This window comes from Amblyomma mixtum, chromosome 1 (genome assembly GCF_055824585.1).
Source record: "Amblyomma mixtum isolate Tamu chromosome 1, ASM5582458v1, whole genome shotgun sequence".
Lineage (NCBI taxonomy): Eukaryota > Metazoa > Arthropoda > Arachnida > Ixodida > Ixodidae > Amblyomma > Amblyomma mixtum.
In genome coordinates this window covers 293898657-293918428 of record NC_143012.1, presented here as the reverse complement: position 1 = coordinate 293918428, position 19772 = coordinate 293898657, and the positions used below count along the sequence as shown (strand labels likewise).

Below are 19772 nucleotides of genomic sequence, written 5' to 3'. Positions count from 1 at the left end.
TAATCCATCCTGTCCGCTTTTTCACGAAATCCTCACACTTAAGCGAATAAATCATGAGGTTTCCTCCCTTGTTTTGCCTTTTCTGCTCCAGGGTACATTGACCCTCACTGGACACGCAATGGCTTCGATGCCGGCGACGGGACCATGGATAATATTTCGCCGACTATGACAACGAAAGAAATCTTTGCAAGAACAGGGTGCAGTTGGTCACGCAGGCCGCCCCGCGTTTCGACTACCTTTTCTTGTCTTCTGATGCATTTCAATTTGCTTGCCAGAATATTCTGGCATTCATCGCGTAATCAAATAAAGCTAACTTGTAGCTCACTCTGTTATTTTATCCTTCCATCCTGTCCATTGTTTGGTCTACTAATGAATTAGCACCACTAAACAAATCACTAACCGTCGCGGGTCTCATTTTTCAAAAACCATACTCGGCATTCATCGACGTTCCTAATGGAATCTTTCTAAAATAAAGTTTTGATTTGAAATAGAGCGTCATGTCTCGCATCCTTTCCGGGGATTCCACAGGCAATACATATAGAAGAGAAAATAGGATTAAGCAGTTAGATGTTAGTAACTACATACAAATCTTTAAAAACAATTCTGTCGGTCACATGACCTTTCACATGACCAGATGCAGCGCATCGTAGAATTCTTCGTTAAACCGTGAGCGGCAGCTTTACAAAATCCTTCTCTTGTAAACGCCAATAGCTTTGGACAAACTCTTTTTTTGTCTTGTAACTTGTTGCAGATGTGAAATAAATTTCTCTTTCATGTGAAATTTGGGCTGCACACGTGTGTGTTAAGTGAACCTGTAAACATAACGCGCTCGTAAACGGAATGACCGCATGAATTTACCAAAACGCTCTGTCGGTGAGGAACGTCCGCGTGAACCTGTCCATCAGGTCATGACCTGTAGCATCTTATGATGTGCCGATTCTTGCGTCACAAAGTAATGAAATCCAACCAACAGCACTGTTCGCTCAAAATTACGCGGGTTTTAGCGGTGTTGCATCCATCACCGTACCACAGCATCGCATGCAATAGTATAAGTGGACACTGAAGCTCGTTTCGCTTTTTAAAATTTCACTTTTTTTAAGTTTTCCGTACAGTGGCTGTACACAAGTCATCACGCACGTTTGTGCTCATGCATTTGTGCGAAACATGACAATGAAGTTACTCAGAGAATTAAAGTCGTCATGAAGGTATTCTAGTCGACTGCTTTTTCTCACCTCAGCCAGTGGAAGCTGAATCGAATATCTAAATTCATGTACTTTGTCGAGACATGACTGCAGCGCGAAAACCAAAAACACATGAGGGCGAGACACCCACAAAAATGGACCATCGTTGCGTTCATTCTGCCCTTCAGACACTGCAGAAAAAACTTCAGCCATAAAAAAAGCTGTCCCACAATCGGAGAACAAAAAGTCGGCAAGTTTTGCAAATATGTTGGAAATGACAAGTTGTGCGTTCAGATAATCAAATGCAAATGCAATTCGTTGAAAGTTCGTTTTGGTGCCAAGGCGCACTAACCAGATGTTTCGTTTCAGACTACAGTAAGTGAAAATGACACATCGCAGTTGTTGTCCTCCCTTTTTTTGTCTTTCTTTCCTCCTCCTCCTCTCTGCCTTCGCTGCTAGTACCGCTTCTAGCGCCAACCGAAGAATCGACACACACGTTTTGATCGCGTGGTAGAATGTCCTGCCTAGTTAACCAGAAACAGGTTGGGCGCATTGCCCGCGAGGAGCAGGCAGTCGGGCCTCAGGCGTGTTTGAGAGCAGACCTGTTCTGGAGGTAAACCAGCTACTGCCGCGTTGTCTATTATAGCGAGGGCATTCACTTGCATCGCAGCGCTTGCCATGCGAAACCCTATATAGCTTTTCCGAGCTTGGATGTCGGGATGAGAGCGCCGTGCTTGTGCGTGTGACCTGCGCTAACACCGTGAGCTGTGCTGTCACTTGCTACAATAATCATCTCCAGTCGAAGAAGATTAACAAAAGTAGTGAGTCGGACCCCATATTCTTCAAAACCCCCGAAGTGCGTTTGAATGAGTTCCGGAATGCGTTACGAGACGCTCCCAGCATGTGCACGTGGGTACTGTTTGCGCTCGCGTGATTTAGACAAACTGTCTAGCTGTTCTTGCAGCAATGGGGGGAACCGTGCACCCCCTCACCCCGTTTTCTCTGCCCTGCAATTTACTGATCAAGCGACCCTGTTGACATCCCGGCAATACTTCCGGTAGCCCTCCAAAGGGTTGTGCAACAAGAAAGCGGGGCAAGGCTGCCTTTTTTTTCCGATATGGAAATTTCCTTGCAGGCTCTCATTGTTTGTTTGTCTTGTCCGTTGACAGTCAGTTATCGGTAACCTCTCAAGGTTCGTAATCGCTGACGAGCAAAGTCTGCTCCAAAGGCTGTTTCACACGGAAGCGACTCTGTGAATTCTGCAACTATAGTCGGGTACAACTTAAGAAGGCAGCGGCTATTCCCCGTCAAAGAACCCCCCCCCCCCCCCCCCCTTGCAGCCAATGGCGTCGGCCGATTCTCATGACCCTGCTAGGGTGACAATGCAGGGATAGGTGCCACAATGGAGAGAGGGGTCTATCCCCGACTATGGAGGGAGGGGACTATCTCCTTTTATCTACCACTCCCTGCTTTGTGACACTAGCACGACAATGAGCATCGGCCGACGCCACTGGCTGGAGGGGGGTCCTTTGAGGGGGAAAAGCCGCTGCCTTCTTAAGTTGTATCCGACTGTTGCACATCTAGCGATAATGTTCGCAAGGCGCAATTTCACATGTGAGCGTACCCAGTCACTACCCTCACTGCTAAGCTGAGTGTCGGTGGCAAAGAACATGCACCCGGGACCGCATTCGGCGGATTCCAGCCGCTAACAAATCTACAACTACAAGACGAGAGCAATCGTTTGTAATTTTTTCTCTGACATAACGTCAAGAAAAAGGGCGTCATTTTAAACGCTAATAAAAAATTCATTAATGCACTCTGAGGCACGATGCCTGCTCGCTCGTTGAACATGTAACCACCGTCCGAGGCATGGCCAGGCGCGCAAGCTCTATCTATCTCACACTCGCACCTTTTCTCCTCTTGCCATGTGGTTCCCTGCCGCCGCGCCATAATCAGGCAGATGCGGAGCGGTCGCGCTGCCGCCGCGGAGAAATTCTCAATTTGTCGGAACTTCGTCGCTCTAGCAGATCAAAACAGGTATTTGCGCCGTGGTCATAGAGATCGCCAGCGTGTTCGTATGCATCCGAAATAGTCTTAATGACCTTGAGCGATAATAAGGAAAACACGCTTGACAGCAAACCAGTGTGTGCCAAGTCACACAAGCGGCAGCTACGTTCCGTATGTAGTGGCTGCGTGTCGTCTCTGCGCCAATTCGAAGCGCTGAGTCGAGCACCTCCGGCACCAGATCTATGCGACTGATACAATCAGGTGTAGTGCGTGCAAGAATCTTTGTGTAATACACATACCGTAGTACGTGTTCCTAACTGCACGTTCTTCTCACTCGGGGCCCACGCCACAACTTTTTTTTTTCGCTGTTTCCGCCCAGGAGGGTAAACGCCGACCGTTTTATTGTCCTACCGTTTCCTACTGACAAGGCCTGCGGAAGTACTCGTCACTGTGCCGAAGAGATGATAATCAGTGCTGGACTCCTGGGCATCGCCGCTTTACTGCTGCTGGTCCTGTTCGAGTAAGTGGAGCTGCTCGTAACACTATGCAGAACAATGGTTGACCGCACACGAACGATTGCCGGATGGAATGAAAGTGTCCTCAGCGTAACTAGCGTTGCCTTGCTTTCTTAAACGAGTTACTTTCTCATGTTTACTTATTTTATTTCAGCAAGAGATTATGTGCAAAGCGAGCTGCCGGGACATAGGCTTAACGCTCTTAGTGCATGACGGGATCTCCTGACATGTTCAGTTGTCAGCGGCACTGCTACAAAACGCGCTCATCTCAAAATGGTTTTAAATAAGCTGGAACAAGCAATTTTTATTGCGAAAGCAATACTACTTGCACTTTCACGCCTTTGCCGTGCCGCGGCGGTGACCACCACTGACCTTCATTTGACCTTGATTGCATTAGATTGGATTAGATTGGATTGGATTGGACTGGACTGGGTTGGATTGGATTGGATTGGATTAAATTAAATTAGATTAGATTAGATTGCATTAGATTAGATTACATTGGTTTGGATTGGAGTGGATTAGAGTGGATTAGAGTGGATTGGAGTGGATTGGAGTGGATTGGATTGGATTGGATTGTATAACCGATGCATCACCACAAGTCTAACCACAAACACCACCACCAGCTCAACCATGGCGCAGGTACGGACATTGCTTTCGCAATTACCGGGCTTAACCAAGTTAAGCCACAGCGAATTTTTTGTGTTTTGACCGCTCTTTTGCAAGAGTTAAAGCTTGCAGGGCTTCCCACTTGTCTATGCAGGGTAGAGGGTGAGAAGGTGGTAAGAGAGTGCGATAGCTATCGATTCTTCGGATGCTCCCTCCCTCCGGCGCACTCATATGAAGCGGATAGATTTATTCATGCTGCATATGAAAGCACCACTGATAAGTATGCGTAGAGTCGTTGCATCGGAAGAAGCTTTTATTGAAAAGGCACGACGGCGTGGTGGTGGCTTTCGGCCGTTCAAGAGCAAGGGGACACGTGCTTTCTGCTACGTAACAGTCAGTTAAGCTTGACCGACGCCGAATCACCAGCCAATTTAGACAATAACAGACACGGCGGCCTATTCATTGTGGTGAAGGGAAGACCTCCGGCCAATCAGAACACGGTTTTGCATTGCGTGTCTCTTGGGACGTGAATTTCGAACTAACGAGTAATGCAGAAAAGACCAGCTGTTGAGATAAAGTTCGCCATTTGTGGTATGCGGCATGTGAGCTGGCAACCACTAGAGATTCTTTAACATGCAATGACATCGCACTGCAAGCAGGTGATATTGGAATTTACCTCCGCCGAAATGTGGATGCCACAACAAGCCCTCTACATCGTCATTCTTCTCATCCTGCATGGTTAATTTGGCACGCACAGATCGGACTGTCTGTCGGTCGGTCAGTCACCGAACTAGACAATTTTCAGTAAACTAATACATTAAATGATATGATTAATTATGATCTATCACATACAAAAAATTATAGTATCCTATACGTCTGGGGTCTAAATCTGCATGCCTTCGATGTTTGTCTTTTCTTTTTTTACTTTCGGCAGGTGGCGAAGGAAGCATTTTTCCTACTTCAAGAATCTCGGTGTTCCTGGACCAAAGCCTAACCTGATTTGGGGAAACCTGCGGGAATATTACCAAGAGGCAAGCCGGAACCTTGTTCACGGCCCGTTCCTTAGGCTGTCTATTTCACATTGGGAGTATTTTGGGGATGCCTGCTCTGAGAACTGTTTGTATAATGAAACACACTAAAAGCAAAATGCCCAGGAATCTTGAAAGAATGTCGTACGCCAAAAAAAGGGCGAAACAGGAAGGAAACATAGAACAGGAAAGAGGCGCTATGTTTCCTTCCTGTTTCGTCCTTTCTTGGCGTACGACATTCTTTCAAGACGATGTACCAACTAACCCGTCAAAAAGTTCTACTACAGCATCTCCCAGGAATCGTACGGCAGGCACGCGCGGAGCACGAACCTAAGGAAAAACATAATCACGTATCCAACACATAGAGGTTTCAAAACGTTAGAAGTAGTGAGAAAACATAAGTTAAGTACGTGAAAAGTACCGGGCTTGTATCTTTAAGACCATGTCTGTTCTGACCGTTAGCAAGTTCATCATATTTATATCGTTTTTAGGATCGCTATAAGGTTATTGGGAAATGGCTAAAGAAGTACGGCGACGTTTTCGGGTGAGTATAATGCAGAGGATGCAATATTTTCACTGCTGTTGTTCACCTCAGTAGACATGCTATGCAATAAATTTTCAGACTGTTTTCTTCTCCGAGGCGAGATAATGCCATGAATAATCACTCTTTTACAGGTTCTACTATGGAGACGTTTCTTTTCTGGTTGTGAATGACCTTGAGTTCCTAGAATATGTTTTTGTTAGCAACTTCCGAAACTTCGTAGACCGTGGGGTAAGTATAGTTCTTATAGAAAATCTTTTGTATTTCAGTACGGTTTTTCGCGATAAGGCTCAAGTTCACTGGCTGCTGAAAAGTAATAGAGGAGTAGTGGAGTTCCCAAAATGATATGAAACCAACCAATGACATTTTTACACAGCGCACATTCACAGACCACCCCGCCGCTTTCGCTCACTAATTACGACGCTCGGCTGCTGACCCGAAAGACGCGGGTTCGATCCCGGCCGCGGCGGCCAAATTTCGATGAAGGCGAAAATCTAGAGGCCCCTGTACTGTGCGATTTCCAGAGCCCTTCACTACGGCGTCCCTCATAGCCTGAGTTGCTTTGGGACGTTAAAACCCAATAAACGAATAAACAAACATTCACAGACCACTTTTGAGTATAACACTTCCAGGCAGCCGCTACAGTGTAGTTACACTGCGCAACGGCTGTAAGGTGCGATCTTGGTTGGCAGGGCGTCGGTCTCATGGGCACGTGTTTAAGCAATGTTTGCGTATATTTGCATAGCAACCAAAACAAATAAACAAATGAAAGAAAAAGGAAGAGGGAAGTGGCTGTTATAACTAAGGTAGGATTCGCTAAAGGAGTAGAGGCATCTAACTTTTGTTTGCAAGTTTCGTTCTCTGTAACGATGCTTAAGACATTAATTTGCACGGATCATCACGTCGTATTGGCCTACAACTGCTAAATAATTTATAATTGTATTTATTTGCTCAGGATGTATTAGTTCTAACAGCCGAACTATTACCCTTACGTCAAAAGTGGGCTTAGGCCACAGCAGCTATATAAAAAACTGAAATGTAATCTCTAATACATTGTTTTAGTTTACTGCCGCGCTTAAGCCAGCCAGTGTCGATACCCGAAATGACAACAAACGACCTTTCTGCGATTATATCCAAGTTTTTTTGTTCCTCATGTGAAATCATCCTTCAGTTGTTGAAACCGAAACAGCATTACACAAAATATTCAGTTATATATTTTCGATACCACCGTAGAGGAATGCGATGGGCTGATCCATGTATACTGGTGTGCAACGCATCATTGCAAATAAAAGTGAACAGAAACAATAAAATAGACGGAAACGGCAGACAAATGAAAAGGAGAGACAAGTGTTCAGACTGCGGGTCGAAACTCCTGAGTGAAACCAGAGAAGCGCTTGTATCTTTGCGTAGCGATTGAAAGAGAGCATTCAGAACATTGGCGACGGTGGCGGTGGTAGTGGTGTTAATGCGCAGGCCAGATTTTTATTACTTTCTTTCTATTGGCAAATGTTCTACCTTTGTCACTTAGGTTTGGTTTATAGAGGTTTAACGTCCCAAAGCGACTCGGGCTAGAACGGACGCTGTAGTGAAGGACTCTGGAGATTTCGACCACCCGGGGTTCTCTAACATGCACTGACATCGCACAGTACACGGGCCCCTAGAATTTCGCCTCCATCCACTTAATAAAAAAGGAAAGGTACGACCAGGTTTGCTTTACTTTCATTATGGTGGCAAATGCTCTGCCTGTGTCGCTTAAACTAAAATGAAAAGATACGTCCTGCAAGTTGTCTAGAAGGCCAGTCTTACAAGGAGCTACAAAAAAAAGCATTTTGGTACATTGTCAACATTCTATTATACATCCTTGCAAACTCAGCCTCATGGTCGACAGAGGACTGATTTCTATGCACACACGTAGTGCACACACTGAAGCGACACCTTGGTTATTTTCCTCGAACTCTAGATAGATACTTGATCGTATTACACACAAATTAAGTGTCTTCTACTTTTCAGCTTACCATGATGACAGATCAGATGCATCCTATTCTGCGCAAGAGTATACTGCATGCCCGAGGCGACGATTGGAAGAGTATTCGAGCTGCGGTGAATTACGGCCTCACCGCTGCGAAGATAAAGATGGTAATTATCACAAGTGCACAGGTATTTAACTGACATTGGGGAACAAAACGAAGGACAGGGAGGACAGGTAGCGCTATACTAGCAAGGTGCATAGGCCCTTTTGATGTCAGCATTTTTCAATAAAGTGGCTCATTGCCACGGCTACATTGAAGCACTAGTGGGCCGAAACAAAACTTGGTGCAGTCGCACTGACTTCCGTAATCATGACGGAGACATGAAATAGACCGCCCAGATTAGTAATTCAAACAAGAGTTGGAAAATGTATAATCTAGATAAGAACATTTCTATTATAGTTTGTTTCGCCCCGACTATTACTTTCAGTTCATGTGAGTATGCATCTTAAAGGAGACTTAGCCGAAAAATAGAACCGAAACAAATAAATTCTCGGCGTATGGCTCGTTTAGCACTGCGGAATTATCAGCTGCATGATGACATAGCATCACCAATGAAGAGGTGACTTTGGGTCACCAGGAGACGACAGGTCTGTGTCACCGTTGGCGCTTCGCTTGCATGCAGATGATGCCCGAGATTTGCAAGAGCGCTGACCTTTTTCTGGAGAGGCTGGACGCTCTCGTGGATGAGCAAGTACACTCGTACGAAGAGTACCAACTCCTATCAATGGACTACACCGCGCGCGGCGCGTTCGGAATTGACACCGTCTTCCAGCGAGAGCCCAACCACCCGCTCTTGTTGATTGCCAAGGGTGTGCTCGACGGCGTCATGACTGGACCGCTGCACATGATCGCACGTACGTAGGTGTGAAACTCATAACCAGCACAAGGCAGCCGCCTCTGAAACAAGTGGAATCATTGAATTGTTTCGTATTGATGCGAGGAAGGAATTCATTCATGTTACCTTTATTTGATGTCAGAGAGATGTCAGGAGCGAAGCGAAAAAGCCTATAGATGGTTTGACGAAAGGTCTGCGGCCCTTCAAAAAGCCTTGCAATCTTCAGCAAGATAAAGGCATTTCACTTAAGCAACGACAACGGGAGATAACCGAGTTTTCATATAAAGTTGACAGCAACAATGAGAAACGAAAGTACACTGGCGGTTAAAAATAAAGGAACATTCATGCAGTGACAAAAAAAAAGCTAATTTTGCAGAGATACGCAGCTTTAGCCGACTGCATAGAAAAATGCACTCTGTATGCTTTAAATCTTCTGGTGTGTTCAAGAAGACTGGTCAATTATAATTGTTCATCTTACGGCAAGAATTCGTTGGTGTTTCAAGAATGTGGAAATGTGCGCGCACCATGATTATGAGACTTGCACTCCAACCTGAGTGTACGTTTCAAAAACACGACTGGATATTCAGCGGTTGCCCTATAGGGCATCAATAAGGTATGTTTATACGGTTGCGGTATTGAAATCATATGCTGTGTTTGAAAAATTGTGTCCGTAGGAGCGTGGCGGCAAACGTTGGCTATTGTTTTGAGAGCTCCTTTTTGTAGTTTGTGAAGCTTGATAATATTTGTATATATGTAAAGGGAGTCATTGCCCACAGCTAAAGAAAGTGTGTGGTGCGCAGTGCTGCTGTCAGCTGTGTGGCCACATGTATTGCGGAGAGAATACGACCATGGACGAAGGCGGCATGGCAATTCCTGCAGCATGGCGAGATGGCTCTCATGCCAGCCAGGTGCCTGACGCGTTCTGCTAGATTCGCGCTCAAGGGTCCCCGTTTTCTTCGCGGGTGTCATAGCGGCGGCGCTACAACAGAACCCAATGAAGCAAAAGAATAATGAGTGGCAAATAATTTCTGTAATACAATTCAGCAAAAAATACCGTAATCTGGTTAGAGTACCGACGGCATTACATATTTGTTTATAGTATTGTCTGATTATATATTTCAGGACAAATGCTCATTGAAATGCACTCTGAGGCTCTTAACTTTGGAAACAAGTTCACTTTTATTTGAACCAAGACAAAGGAAAAAGTCTGGGAGTTTAGAAAGCTCATTTCTGCGCAGGCAAATTACTGGTTTGGTTTTATTAGTATTGATTACTAAAGAATTAATGGTTGTCTATTTATAACGGGAATTTATAACGTGAACACTGACTGGCTTGCGCAACAAAATCAGATATGTGATTCAATTTTAGAAAAACAGCTGCGTCATCGGCATGTATTATAAATGTGCACTTCGCATCTTGAGTTATAATATCATTTATTAAGAGGTTAAACACCAATGGACCCAAAGTGCTTCCTTGAGGGACATCAGCTCGTACAGATTTGACAATGAAAAACTTTACCTGCTGACTGCGGGAGACTAAGATTGGATGAATTGAAAGAAAACGCTCCGAAAACCATAGATGTCGACTTTGGCTAATAAAGTATTATAATTTATCCGGTCTAATGCATTCGAGAAGTCCATCCATATACCCGAAATAAGCTCTCTTCTCACGATTACAAAATTCTTTCTGTCAAACGAGGGCGCTCTCGGTAGATCTACCTTTCCTGAAACCATGCTGGTATGACGTCATTAAGTTGTGTTTTTCACAAAAGTCTAAGATTCGTTTAAATGTTGCCTTTCCTAAGCATTTTGAAAAGACTTGATTATTGAATATGGGACTACAATTTTCAAAGCCATTTCTGTCCTATTATTTATTGATAATCGAGACCCTTGCTATTGCCATGCATGTGGGAAATACTCCTTTTTCTAGGCGAAGTTTAAATATGTATTCGAATACCGGGCTGATGAGATGAATGACATATTTGAAAGGTTGTACCAGGAAATCACCTACATCACGATCATTTTTTGGGCAGAGTTGTAAAGAAACTTCCAATTCCATACTTATCTGTCGGAGAAAGAAACGCAGTAGGTCTTCGTTTTTTAGACGCACTTAAGGCAAGTAGAAAGCAGGTAATCGCTTGCGCATTCTTCCCTACTAAAGATTTTTCCTCTTTTGTTTTCTTAATTTAACAAGGCGTTTATCTTCTGTACATCTTTTTTCTTTTTACAACACGGCTAGGTGCTTAGAGGAATAAAAACTTGCTGTCTTGTTTCATTTTATGGGCCACTTGATTTCAAGTCTCTCCAAATCGATAGACAGATAAATTTAATGAAATCTAGTCAGAGAGGTCGGCTAGAAAGATTGATATCTGGCCTGCTTCTCTCAATGAACCGGGCACGTTATTATACATTATACATTACCGGAAAGTATGATTATCATTTATGGCTTCTTTTCAGAATGCACTACTGCACTCGGCGACCTTATGATGCCGTTCTACTGGCTTGTCGCACTGTTTGGCGAGTTCAGTTTTAAAACGTTAGGCGAGGAAACATCAAAGATAGTAGAACTCCGCAGAAGAAATCCTTCGGTAAGTTCGGCAACAGGCTCTCCACGCGTATCATTTCTTGTCATGTTCCGCCAAGGTGCTATTCAAATTTCAACTCAGTGAGTCAGGTTTGACTGCCGGCCGCAGTCACGAGATAGGAACGAATTATAGGTATGAAGAACTCCTTGTAGAACGATTTTATTGTGTTAGCATTAAAATCAAATTAATTCCTCATGCTGGAAAATTTGTCCGTCCGTCGTGCTGAAGCAATCAATTGTTGGTAGGTGGCAAAATGGAAATGGTGGGAGGCGACGGGTGACGGAGAGGGAAAAAAAGAGTATAGCGTCTCCCGCTGTCATAGTTGGATTCGATCGGAAGATTGGAGGCGGTGGTACGGTGTGTTACACGTAGTCTGACGAACTAAATCATGCCACCCGCCCACACGGTCTAAATAGTCAGCGCTAGCGGATGCCCCTTCAGGAGAGAACACCAACGCATACTCTTCCGCATCAATTTCATTGAGTATTTATAATTTTTTGCCACTTTAGATTACAACAGATGGGGTTATTAAAGCTGACGGCGCCCTCCTTCTTGTTGCAACAGAATTTACCGCGATTAATCTATTTAGAAGAAGACTTGCAATCTGCTACCGAAAATTTTTCGTTCTTGTTACAGGTGCGAAACAGAATTATAACGACCTAACACCTTCCAGCCTTGTTTGGGTGCGCTTGCAGAACGCAAGTTCTAGCCCCATACAAACATAATTTTTCAGCTTAAACATCTACCTCCTACCTTTAACACAGTAGCATCTAAATTGTAGTCTCTAAAGGGGTTTAGTGGCTGGTTTCTGAGACAAAAGTGCTGTGAAAGAGGGCGCTCAAGCCCTCTCTTTTGAAACTTCGAAATATGTGCTTTGTTACGCAGGTTATTGTTAAAAATTGCTGGATTCATGGTCTTATCTTACTGTATTTACCTAATGCTTTGTCGGCCGTGAATAAATCTAAAAATGGTGTATTCATTCATTTTCGAACCATTTCTTTTTACACTATAAAAAAGTTCACTGTTGTAAAGAGCGGCGGCAATAGTTGCCAACACCTGCATTTTAATCAAAGTGGATTTTAATGCGTTGTTCGCACTGGCGTCACGAAGTAACCCGCTCTAGAACATTTACCAAGTGTTGCCCCTTTTGCATGTATACCACTGTGCAGCTGCGAAGGCCAGACCTGCTGCAGAACCTCATCGACGCCACAGTGCCATCTGAGGACGAGTGGAAAAGCATGAACGAAAAATACAAAGCCGATGACGCAGTCGCCGGTGACGCATGCGTATTTTATTCCTCGGCTAATCAAAAACTGCTTCGTGATTAAGCAAATTTATAACGAATTCTGCTGCACTTTTCGTTTTTTACAAACAGCTCCCAATATAGGGCGACACCTGAGCAACGAGGAAGTGTTCATGACAGCAAATTCAGTGTTCATGGCCGGGTAGGGACAATGAACCATTCCGAGTATGTTGGCCTTTGGGCTTTCAGTGACATCTTGTGTTAAATACGGTCATCAAATTGCCTGCAGGTCATAAATCGGGAACCAATAACCATATTTTCACCGCACCTAAGAAACACGCTTTGAGCAGTTTAAGGTTTTGGTGGCTCGATTTTGTACTTTGCGGTGTGTATAGCTTCCTGCCAAAAGTAATCGCCTTGCTTCGTCACGTATTACTAGCTTCAGAGCGGCTATTTTCGCTGAGTCAAATCCTGGCGTCTAAATTGAAGTTCAATGCAAAAACAACAACCTTAGTTCTGTTCGGTGTTAGCGTAGGTGGCACAAATCCCAAAAAAAAAGTCTTTCGAATTGTGTTTGGAGTGCTTTCGGCGCAAGCACACACGCGCTAGCACGAACGCAGGCACAAAAAAAAAAGAATATGAAAACAATGCAGACTGCGTTGACAAAGCCTATGATGTACTGACAACGCTCGTCCGCTTTATATTCCTAGAAACTGGTAAGGTAGATTACCAAAGGTTGAGGTATTGCAAATTTGTGGCAAACCCACGAGAACCCCTGAATAGGTTGCCGCTGTTTCTCCTGTACAGTTTTAGAGCATCGTTAAGCTGTTGTCTACTTTTGGGCTTGAAAATACTTGAATCGGTCTATCATAAATCGTCAGCAAAATTACACCTGCGATATCAGAATATATTTAAAGCGTGAAAACGCTTGCCACAGCTGCAGGAACGGCACCTACAGCACGATACGGGAACGGCGAAGTTCAGTGTCGTGAATTTGCCACTGCGAAATCACATACAATTTTTATGATATTCTCTGACACCTCTGTGAGGACTGTATGATTTTGCAGAAATTTATGACATTTGTAGGATACTTTTCTATGATTTGTATGATAATTCTCTGATACTTGTAAGACAAACTATATGAGTTTTTTGCATCATACAACTTTTTTCAGCAGAAGTGAACTATTTGAATTTCGATATTGTTGTACAATCACTCGATTAAATGTTTATTCCGCAGGCTCTACAGTGTTACTATCACATTTAACTGCAGTCTATGCTGACTGTTGCAAGAGCGCGTATATTACTTTAATTATTAGCCTTCGAGAATAACTAATATTTAAACAGGCGTTGGGGTAGTACCCTGGTGGTTTCACCCATGCATCCATACCATTACAATAATTTAAAAATTTGCCCCAAATATACACTAGGTTTATTGCAGTGCATATCAGAAAAAAAAAATTAACTACTTCGTATTCAACTGCTTTCAGGTTCGACACGACAGCGACGGCATTGAGCTATGTGACATTTTTCATAGCAAAGCATCAGGATGTACAAGAAAAAGTCCGCCAAGAAATAATGGAAGTACTTCATGACGACGTAAGTCCTAGCTTCCTTTTGAGAGGCTTTTAATTCCTTTGTGAAAACTCCAACTCATTTTCCAAACATGTCTGCCTTCGCATTGGCTGGTATTCTGCATAAGAAAAACACGCAGATTTTTATAAATTTCTTGATCTGGTCACCAGACGCCTTCGTCTGGTGTTGTTTCAAAACTTTCTTTAAGCTTTAGCCAGTCCTCGACTGCGCACTCAATGCGCAGCTCAGGCGCTATTTGTTTACTGGGAACGGTGTTTTAAGGAGATGATAATCAGTTAGAGCTTCTTTGCATATTTGAAAGCAGGAAGGGCGTAAAACTACTTTCCCATGAGAAGTGTTGGCGAAACGATCGATTGCCAAATTGATGAGCAAAGCGAATGATCATCTTTCCAACAGTATGTTGCACCTTGTGGTAGTGGTGAAAACTTTTAATTGCTGAAATAGTGTTTGGGAGCCACAGAGTGGCCCCGTACATGGTCGGCGTCGCTGGTCCGGGACACCGCATGACAATGCCCCGTCTCTCGCCCGTTTCACCAGAGCCCTTTGGGACTCAAGCGAGGAGCAGTTGAGGAGGGCAGTCTCCCATGCCTCTCTGGAAGGGGTAGGGGAAGGGGGGAGGTGGGGATTTTTAGTACATGCCCACACCATGTGGAAGATATCACAGGTTTCCCCACAGTGCGGGCATCGCCCATCCGTGTTAGGATCGTAATGTTTTAAGAATGCAGGACAGAGTAGAGTACCTGTCTGCAGGCGCCTTAAAGTTCGCTCCTCTGTCTTACTCAGCCCCTTTGCAGGGGCCGGGAAAAGGCGGTGGTTGTCGCTATAATGCGTTATTATTTCCCTGAATCGCAGCAGCAGCTGGTTAGTCTCCGACCCAGAAGAGCGGGGATGAGGAGCCCGGTGAATAAGCGCTCGGGCAGCCGCGTCAGCGGCCTGATTACCTCGTAAGCCCTGATGGCCAGGAGCCCAAATGATTCTTTTCGGTGATCAGTGGCAGTTAGATGGGTGTTGGATCGGTGTTGGATCAGTGGCAGGGGGAGATCTCCCCTGCCAAGTAATGATCACATGCTTTTAGGGAGTCCGTAATGATGATTCTCGAATTGGCGTGGGCGGCAGCAAGCGCTATCGCTACTTCCTCGGCTCGTATTGAATTCGGGGCTGGAAAAGAGAGTCCATCAACGTGCATTTCCTGATGAAGGTTGCAGCCGGACAGTGTGTCCTTCTTTGAGCTTCGTTTCATTCTCTTTGCTACAGCAAAGCTGCCTCGATCACGACACAGTCACCAAGAAACTGAAGTATCTGCAGCAAGTTGTAGATGAGTCCCTACGCCTCCTTCCACCGGCTCTCATGTACGTGACTGCTTACGGCCTGAGAAGTAGCACAAACAGCGGATGCTTAGATCTCTATGCTAAGAATTGCTATTGGTGCGGAAAAGAAGCTGGGACCACGAGGAAAAAGAACATGATTAGGCAAAAATGATTATTAAGGCTTATATTTGCCCTTTCTATATGCAAGATATCTATCTCTGCGGGCTCTGCTAAAAGGTGTGTGCTTTTAATAGTGTGTTTGAATTAGGAACCCACCTTGAAGAAAAGGCGGCGCCCGGCGGTGTAGTGTTGTTTGCACCACCTGCTACCTGCCACGGTTGGCAGGCGGCAAAAGGAAGAGAGAGAAATCCGCCTCTCCACTTGTAGGGGTGGAAAGCAAGCCCTGAAGGTGGCTGCCAAAAATATGTGATTAAAGCAATGTCTTTGTAAAACTGATAATGGGTAATATTGACTAAGAATGACGCACCAAAAATGAGATGACTAAGAATGACTGAATAAAAATGGAAAGGACTACGAACGATTCAGCAAAAAACTGAACTGACCAAGACTGACCGGGGCAAGATTGAGTTCGCGAAGCGGATCCGCTAGGGGGTGTGGTGTGGCGGTGCAGCCGTCGTGTGTTCTCTTTATGTGCTCATTAGTGTCTGGTGCAGTATGCCTTGCCCTTTGAACGCAACGCTTTTTGAGGAAAGGAAATGGTGCAGTAATTCTCTGTCATCTCGGTGGACACCTTAACCGCACAGTACTGGAAGGGAGGAAGTGGGAGTGAACGAAGAAAGAGAAAGAGGAGCAGTATTGAAGAAAATTAAAATTGTATCTGAGGAAAGGAAATTACCCAGTAACTGTGTAACATATCTAGTTGGACACCCGTCATCCGTTTTTAGAGGAAGGCAGGAAGTGGGAGTGAAAGAAGAAAGGGAAAGAGGGGCCGTAATGAAGGAAATTAAAATTGTATTTGAGGAAAGGAAATTAAGCAGTAACTGCCTCACATATCTCGGTGAACACCCGTCAAAAGCGTGACACCTCTGCTGACAAGCTTTTGCTGACAGCCTTCTGTCGACAACGATGAGGCATTAAAGGCTTTCGCCTTAATAAATCAAAAGCTAGACACATGCCCTCTGTGTACGAACCCGAGCCCTGTCCGGCCCCGACCCCAGTGAAACAGCGCAATTTCCGGACGAGCTCTGGCTTTCGGGCCGGCCCAGCCGGTGCAGTGCTTTACAGCAGTCTGCATTACGTACAAATGGGGCTAATATCTGCCGAACATTTATTTCGTCATTTTACATAGCGTCTTAAAATGCTGCAATGAACTTTTCCAAACAGAAATGCTACTAAACTTCACGGAAAACATGAAGCTGCTTTCGTTAGACTGATGATTTTTCCTTTCAATTTGAAGGTTCACAACCCGTCAAGCCAAAGAAGACTTTGAGTACAACGGTGTGAGGTTCAGGGCAGGAACCTGCGTTATATCTCCACTGTATCAAATCCACACTGATCCTCGCTACTGGCCGGATCCCATGGTATTCGATCCAGACAGGTAAGTCGCAATGGTAACAAGTACGTACAATTTAACCAAAATTGAGAATATGATCACCGGTTAGTCGACCAACTTGGGCCTACTGGAAGGCTTGATGGCTGTGCTGGCGGCATGCGCTCTCGAAAGGACTTCTTGCAGGCGCTTTTGTCGATGTAAATATCAAAGCGCAGACTAAATGTGATTGCTATTATTTGTAAACGTTTTTTTGTCTATTGAACGTATAAGAGCGAACGGGAAAGTTTTCTCATTAGCCACTGTCTAGCATATTGGTGAGTCCTTCCGTTTTCTTATCATGCACAATCTGCACCTGAGATTCTATGCATTTCCAAGAAAAATTAGGATCGCATTCCTTTCTTTCAATTAACAATGAGCCTGACGTAACTTGACGGGCGCGGGTTTGAAGCGGGTGTATAAAGAGCTTCAACATACTACTTTTTTTCCCCCTCAAAGTAATGTCTAGCAGTGAGCGGAATAGTTTAAAAGACACAGAAGGCAAGTTTCACTCCTTTAGTGCCATCCAGGAAAACTACTTCGAGAGGAGAGCGTTAACGTTTTCCCCGGGGTTAATAAGCTCTGTGTGCCTGGTGTGTGTCTTTTTGCCTGGTGTCCAGCGCTGGCTTGCCTCACTCGAAACATGGGCGTCAGGCGTAGTCTAGGCACTAAAAAAAAAAACTATGAAAAAGTTGCAACTACAAAATCAAAAAGCTGGGTGCAAGTTCCACAGAAATTAGTTCGCACCGATTGCTTTCCGATTGCCACAATATCACATGTACTCTATCGAGAATATTTTATATTTCTTGGTCTGCTGGTCTGTGTCTCCATTCTCTCCTTATAGTTCCGAGCGCTTCTGAATAACGTGGATTACGTACACTCCTTTCTGCGTCGCCTTCCGTGCAATGGCTACTTTAAGAACAGAGGTCATTTATTTATATACTGCCGGTGATAGACTGCTATCGCGAAGTACATGCCCCTAAAAAGAGTGAAATCTTGCTTTGCAAGCATTAGAACCCACTGACGCAAAAATCTCGGAAAAAAATCGGCTATAGGAAACATCCCTCATAGGAAACATGTCTCATTGGGTTTTGCTAACCTATGTTTCGCGTGATGAATTCATATTCACAATGCTGTATTCTTTTCGCCTCTCCTGCTAGGGCCCACTTACGGCCTGCAGTATTTGTTAAATAAAAAAAAATCCCATTTGGTGTCTATACGATTCGCTTAAATTACATCTAATAACTTTCCCTTCAAACAGCCCAGAAGTGACATTAAAAAATGTTTTTGTCACCCTAGGTAGAAAAAAACTGGTTGAAATATCATCAAATATAGACGATTTTCAAGCGCAGTCGCTTCTGTTTTGCACTACCGCTCGTCACCAGATTGGTATAACCGGAAAGCACGTTCCGTCCCAAAACTCTTCCCATCGGGAATACATAATCATGTGTCTACAATAGAAAACAAACGGACGAAAAGTTAAAACGGGATGGCCCCGGAAAGTCGCTTTCCAGCGTCCTTTGGTCTGGCCTGTCAAGTGACGCTCAGCGCGCATTGTGTCTGGGTGCTGATCGGCGCCGTCTGCTTCTGAGGCATCCGCGCACGCTTTTTGAGAATCTGCGGCATGCATGCACGCTTTGGCCTACTTATGGGCAGCTCACGATTCTACTGCTGCTATTCTTCGAAAGAGCACTCCTCAGTTGCGCGAGGTTCTGTGCGCCAGCGATGGATGGTCGCACGTTTCAGACGAAACATGCTAGCGGAATGCGGACGCGCATGTCTGTCACCCCCAAGAAGAGGAACCAGTCGTCTGAAAATGATTCGAACGAAGCGAAGACCGGGTCGCCATCAGGACGAAAAGGATCAGTGTGCTATGTGATTGATCTATTGGAAAGTCGAAAATAAGACCCGCAGTGAAAGCGACTAAGATCCCATGCGTTTAGTCGGTGGTACGCTGCGGCTTCGGCTAAGGGCAGTTACACCAATTGATGACGCCGACTGATGAGAACACGACAGTGACGGTCACGTCGATGTCCAACCGAAGGCCAACCTGCGCCCAGAGTCGACGCCCGGTAGTGAAAGTGAAGACGTTGGTGATGCGTGAACAACTCGCCATGGCGCCGCGGACCTGTTCCGACGTGGGCAAAATTTCGTTTTAGCGACAGCACGGGATTCACCGCCGGCTTATCAGGATGATGACGAACATTTGTCAGGACGTCGCTCCACTATTCAGGAACACTTGTAACTAAAGTCGTCTAGCAAACGGATTAGAAGGGAGATTCTCGTCCGCGATTCGCTTCGCGTGGTATCGGGAACTAGACGCGAGTGGGCACAAGTCACACGCAGCAGAAAGGGACTGACAGAGAAAAAAAAGGCATGCAGGGCTGAATCGACGAAAAGATGAAGGTATGCGAGGACACTGAACATTAGAGACCTGGAATATTTTGGTGACCCCGAACTGCTTGTGCAAACTCGGTTCCTGGTTTCTCAAAAGTGTTTTCCGACTCGACTTCTCTGATTGCAGAAAGCTTAGCATGACACTTAGATACCTCCGCATTTGTTTACTCTGCGACTAGTTTAACGTGACGATAATTAGTACATTATTGAAACATAGCTCAAAATTTCTAGGTAGAAAAAATTTGGCTGATAGAACTGTTTGTAGAATGTCGCTGCATGAACCATTTCTTTGGATAACATTTAAGATCGACTGCAGGCTCCTACCATGTCTTGTAATCACGCCAGGTTTTCTGCAA

At 44.8% G+C, this 19772-nt stretch overlaps 1 protein-coding gene across 1 annotated transcript in view; it reads left to right on the top strand.

Annotated features, from left to right (window-relative positions):
- The window catches only part of LOC149372092 (uncharacterized), a 54842-nt gene that overhangs the window by 15453 nt on the left and 19617 nt on the right, over positions 1-19772 (top strand). The window contains exons 14-23 of the mRNA XM_089581606.1: positions 5829-5881; positions 6013-6109; positions 7889-8014; positions 8531-8762; positions 11200-11330; positions 12497-12647; positions 12735-12795; positions 14058-14166; positions 15418-15512; positions 16888-17028. Coding sequence (XP_089437732.1) covers positions 5829-5881; positions 6013-6109; positions 7889-8014; positions 8531-8762; positions 11200-11330; positions 12497-12647; positions 12735-12795; positions 14058-14166; positions 15418-15512; positions 16888-17028 — 1196 coding nt within the window. The remainder of the gene's footprint in view (positions 1-5828; positions 5882-6012; positions 6110-7888; positions 8015-8530; positions 8763-11199; positions 11331-12496; positions 12648-12734; positions 12796-14057; positions 14167-15417; positions 15513-16887; positions 17029-19772) is intronic.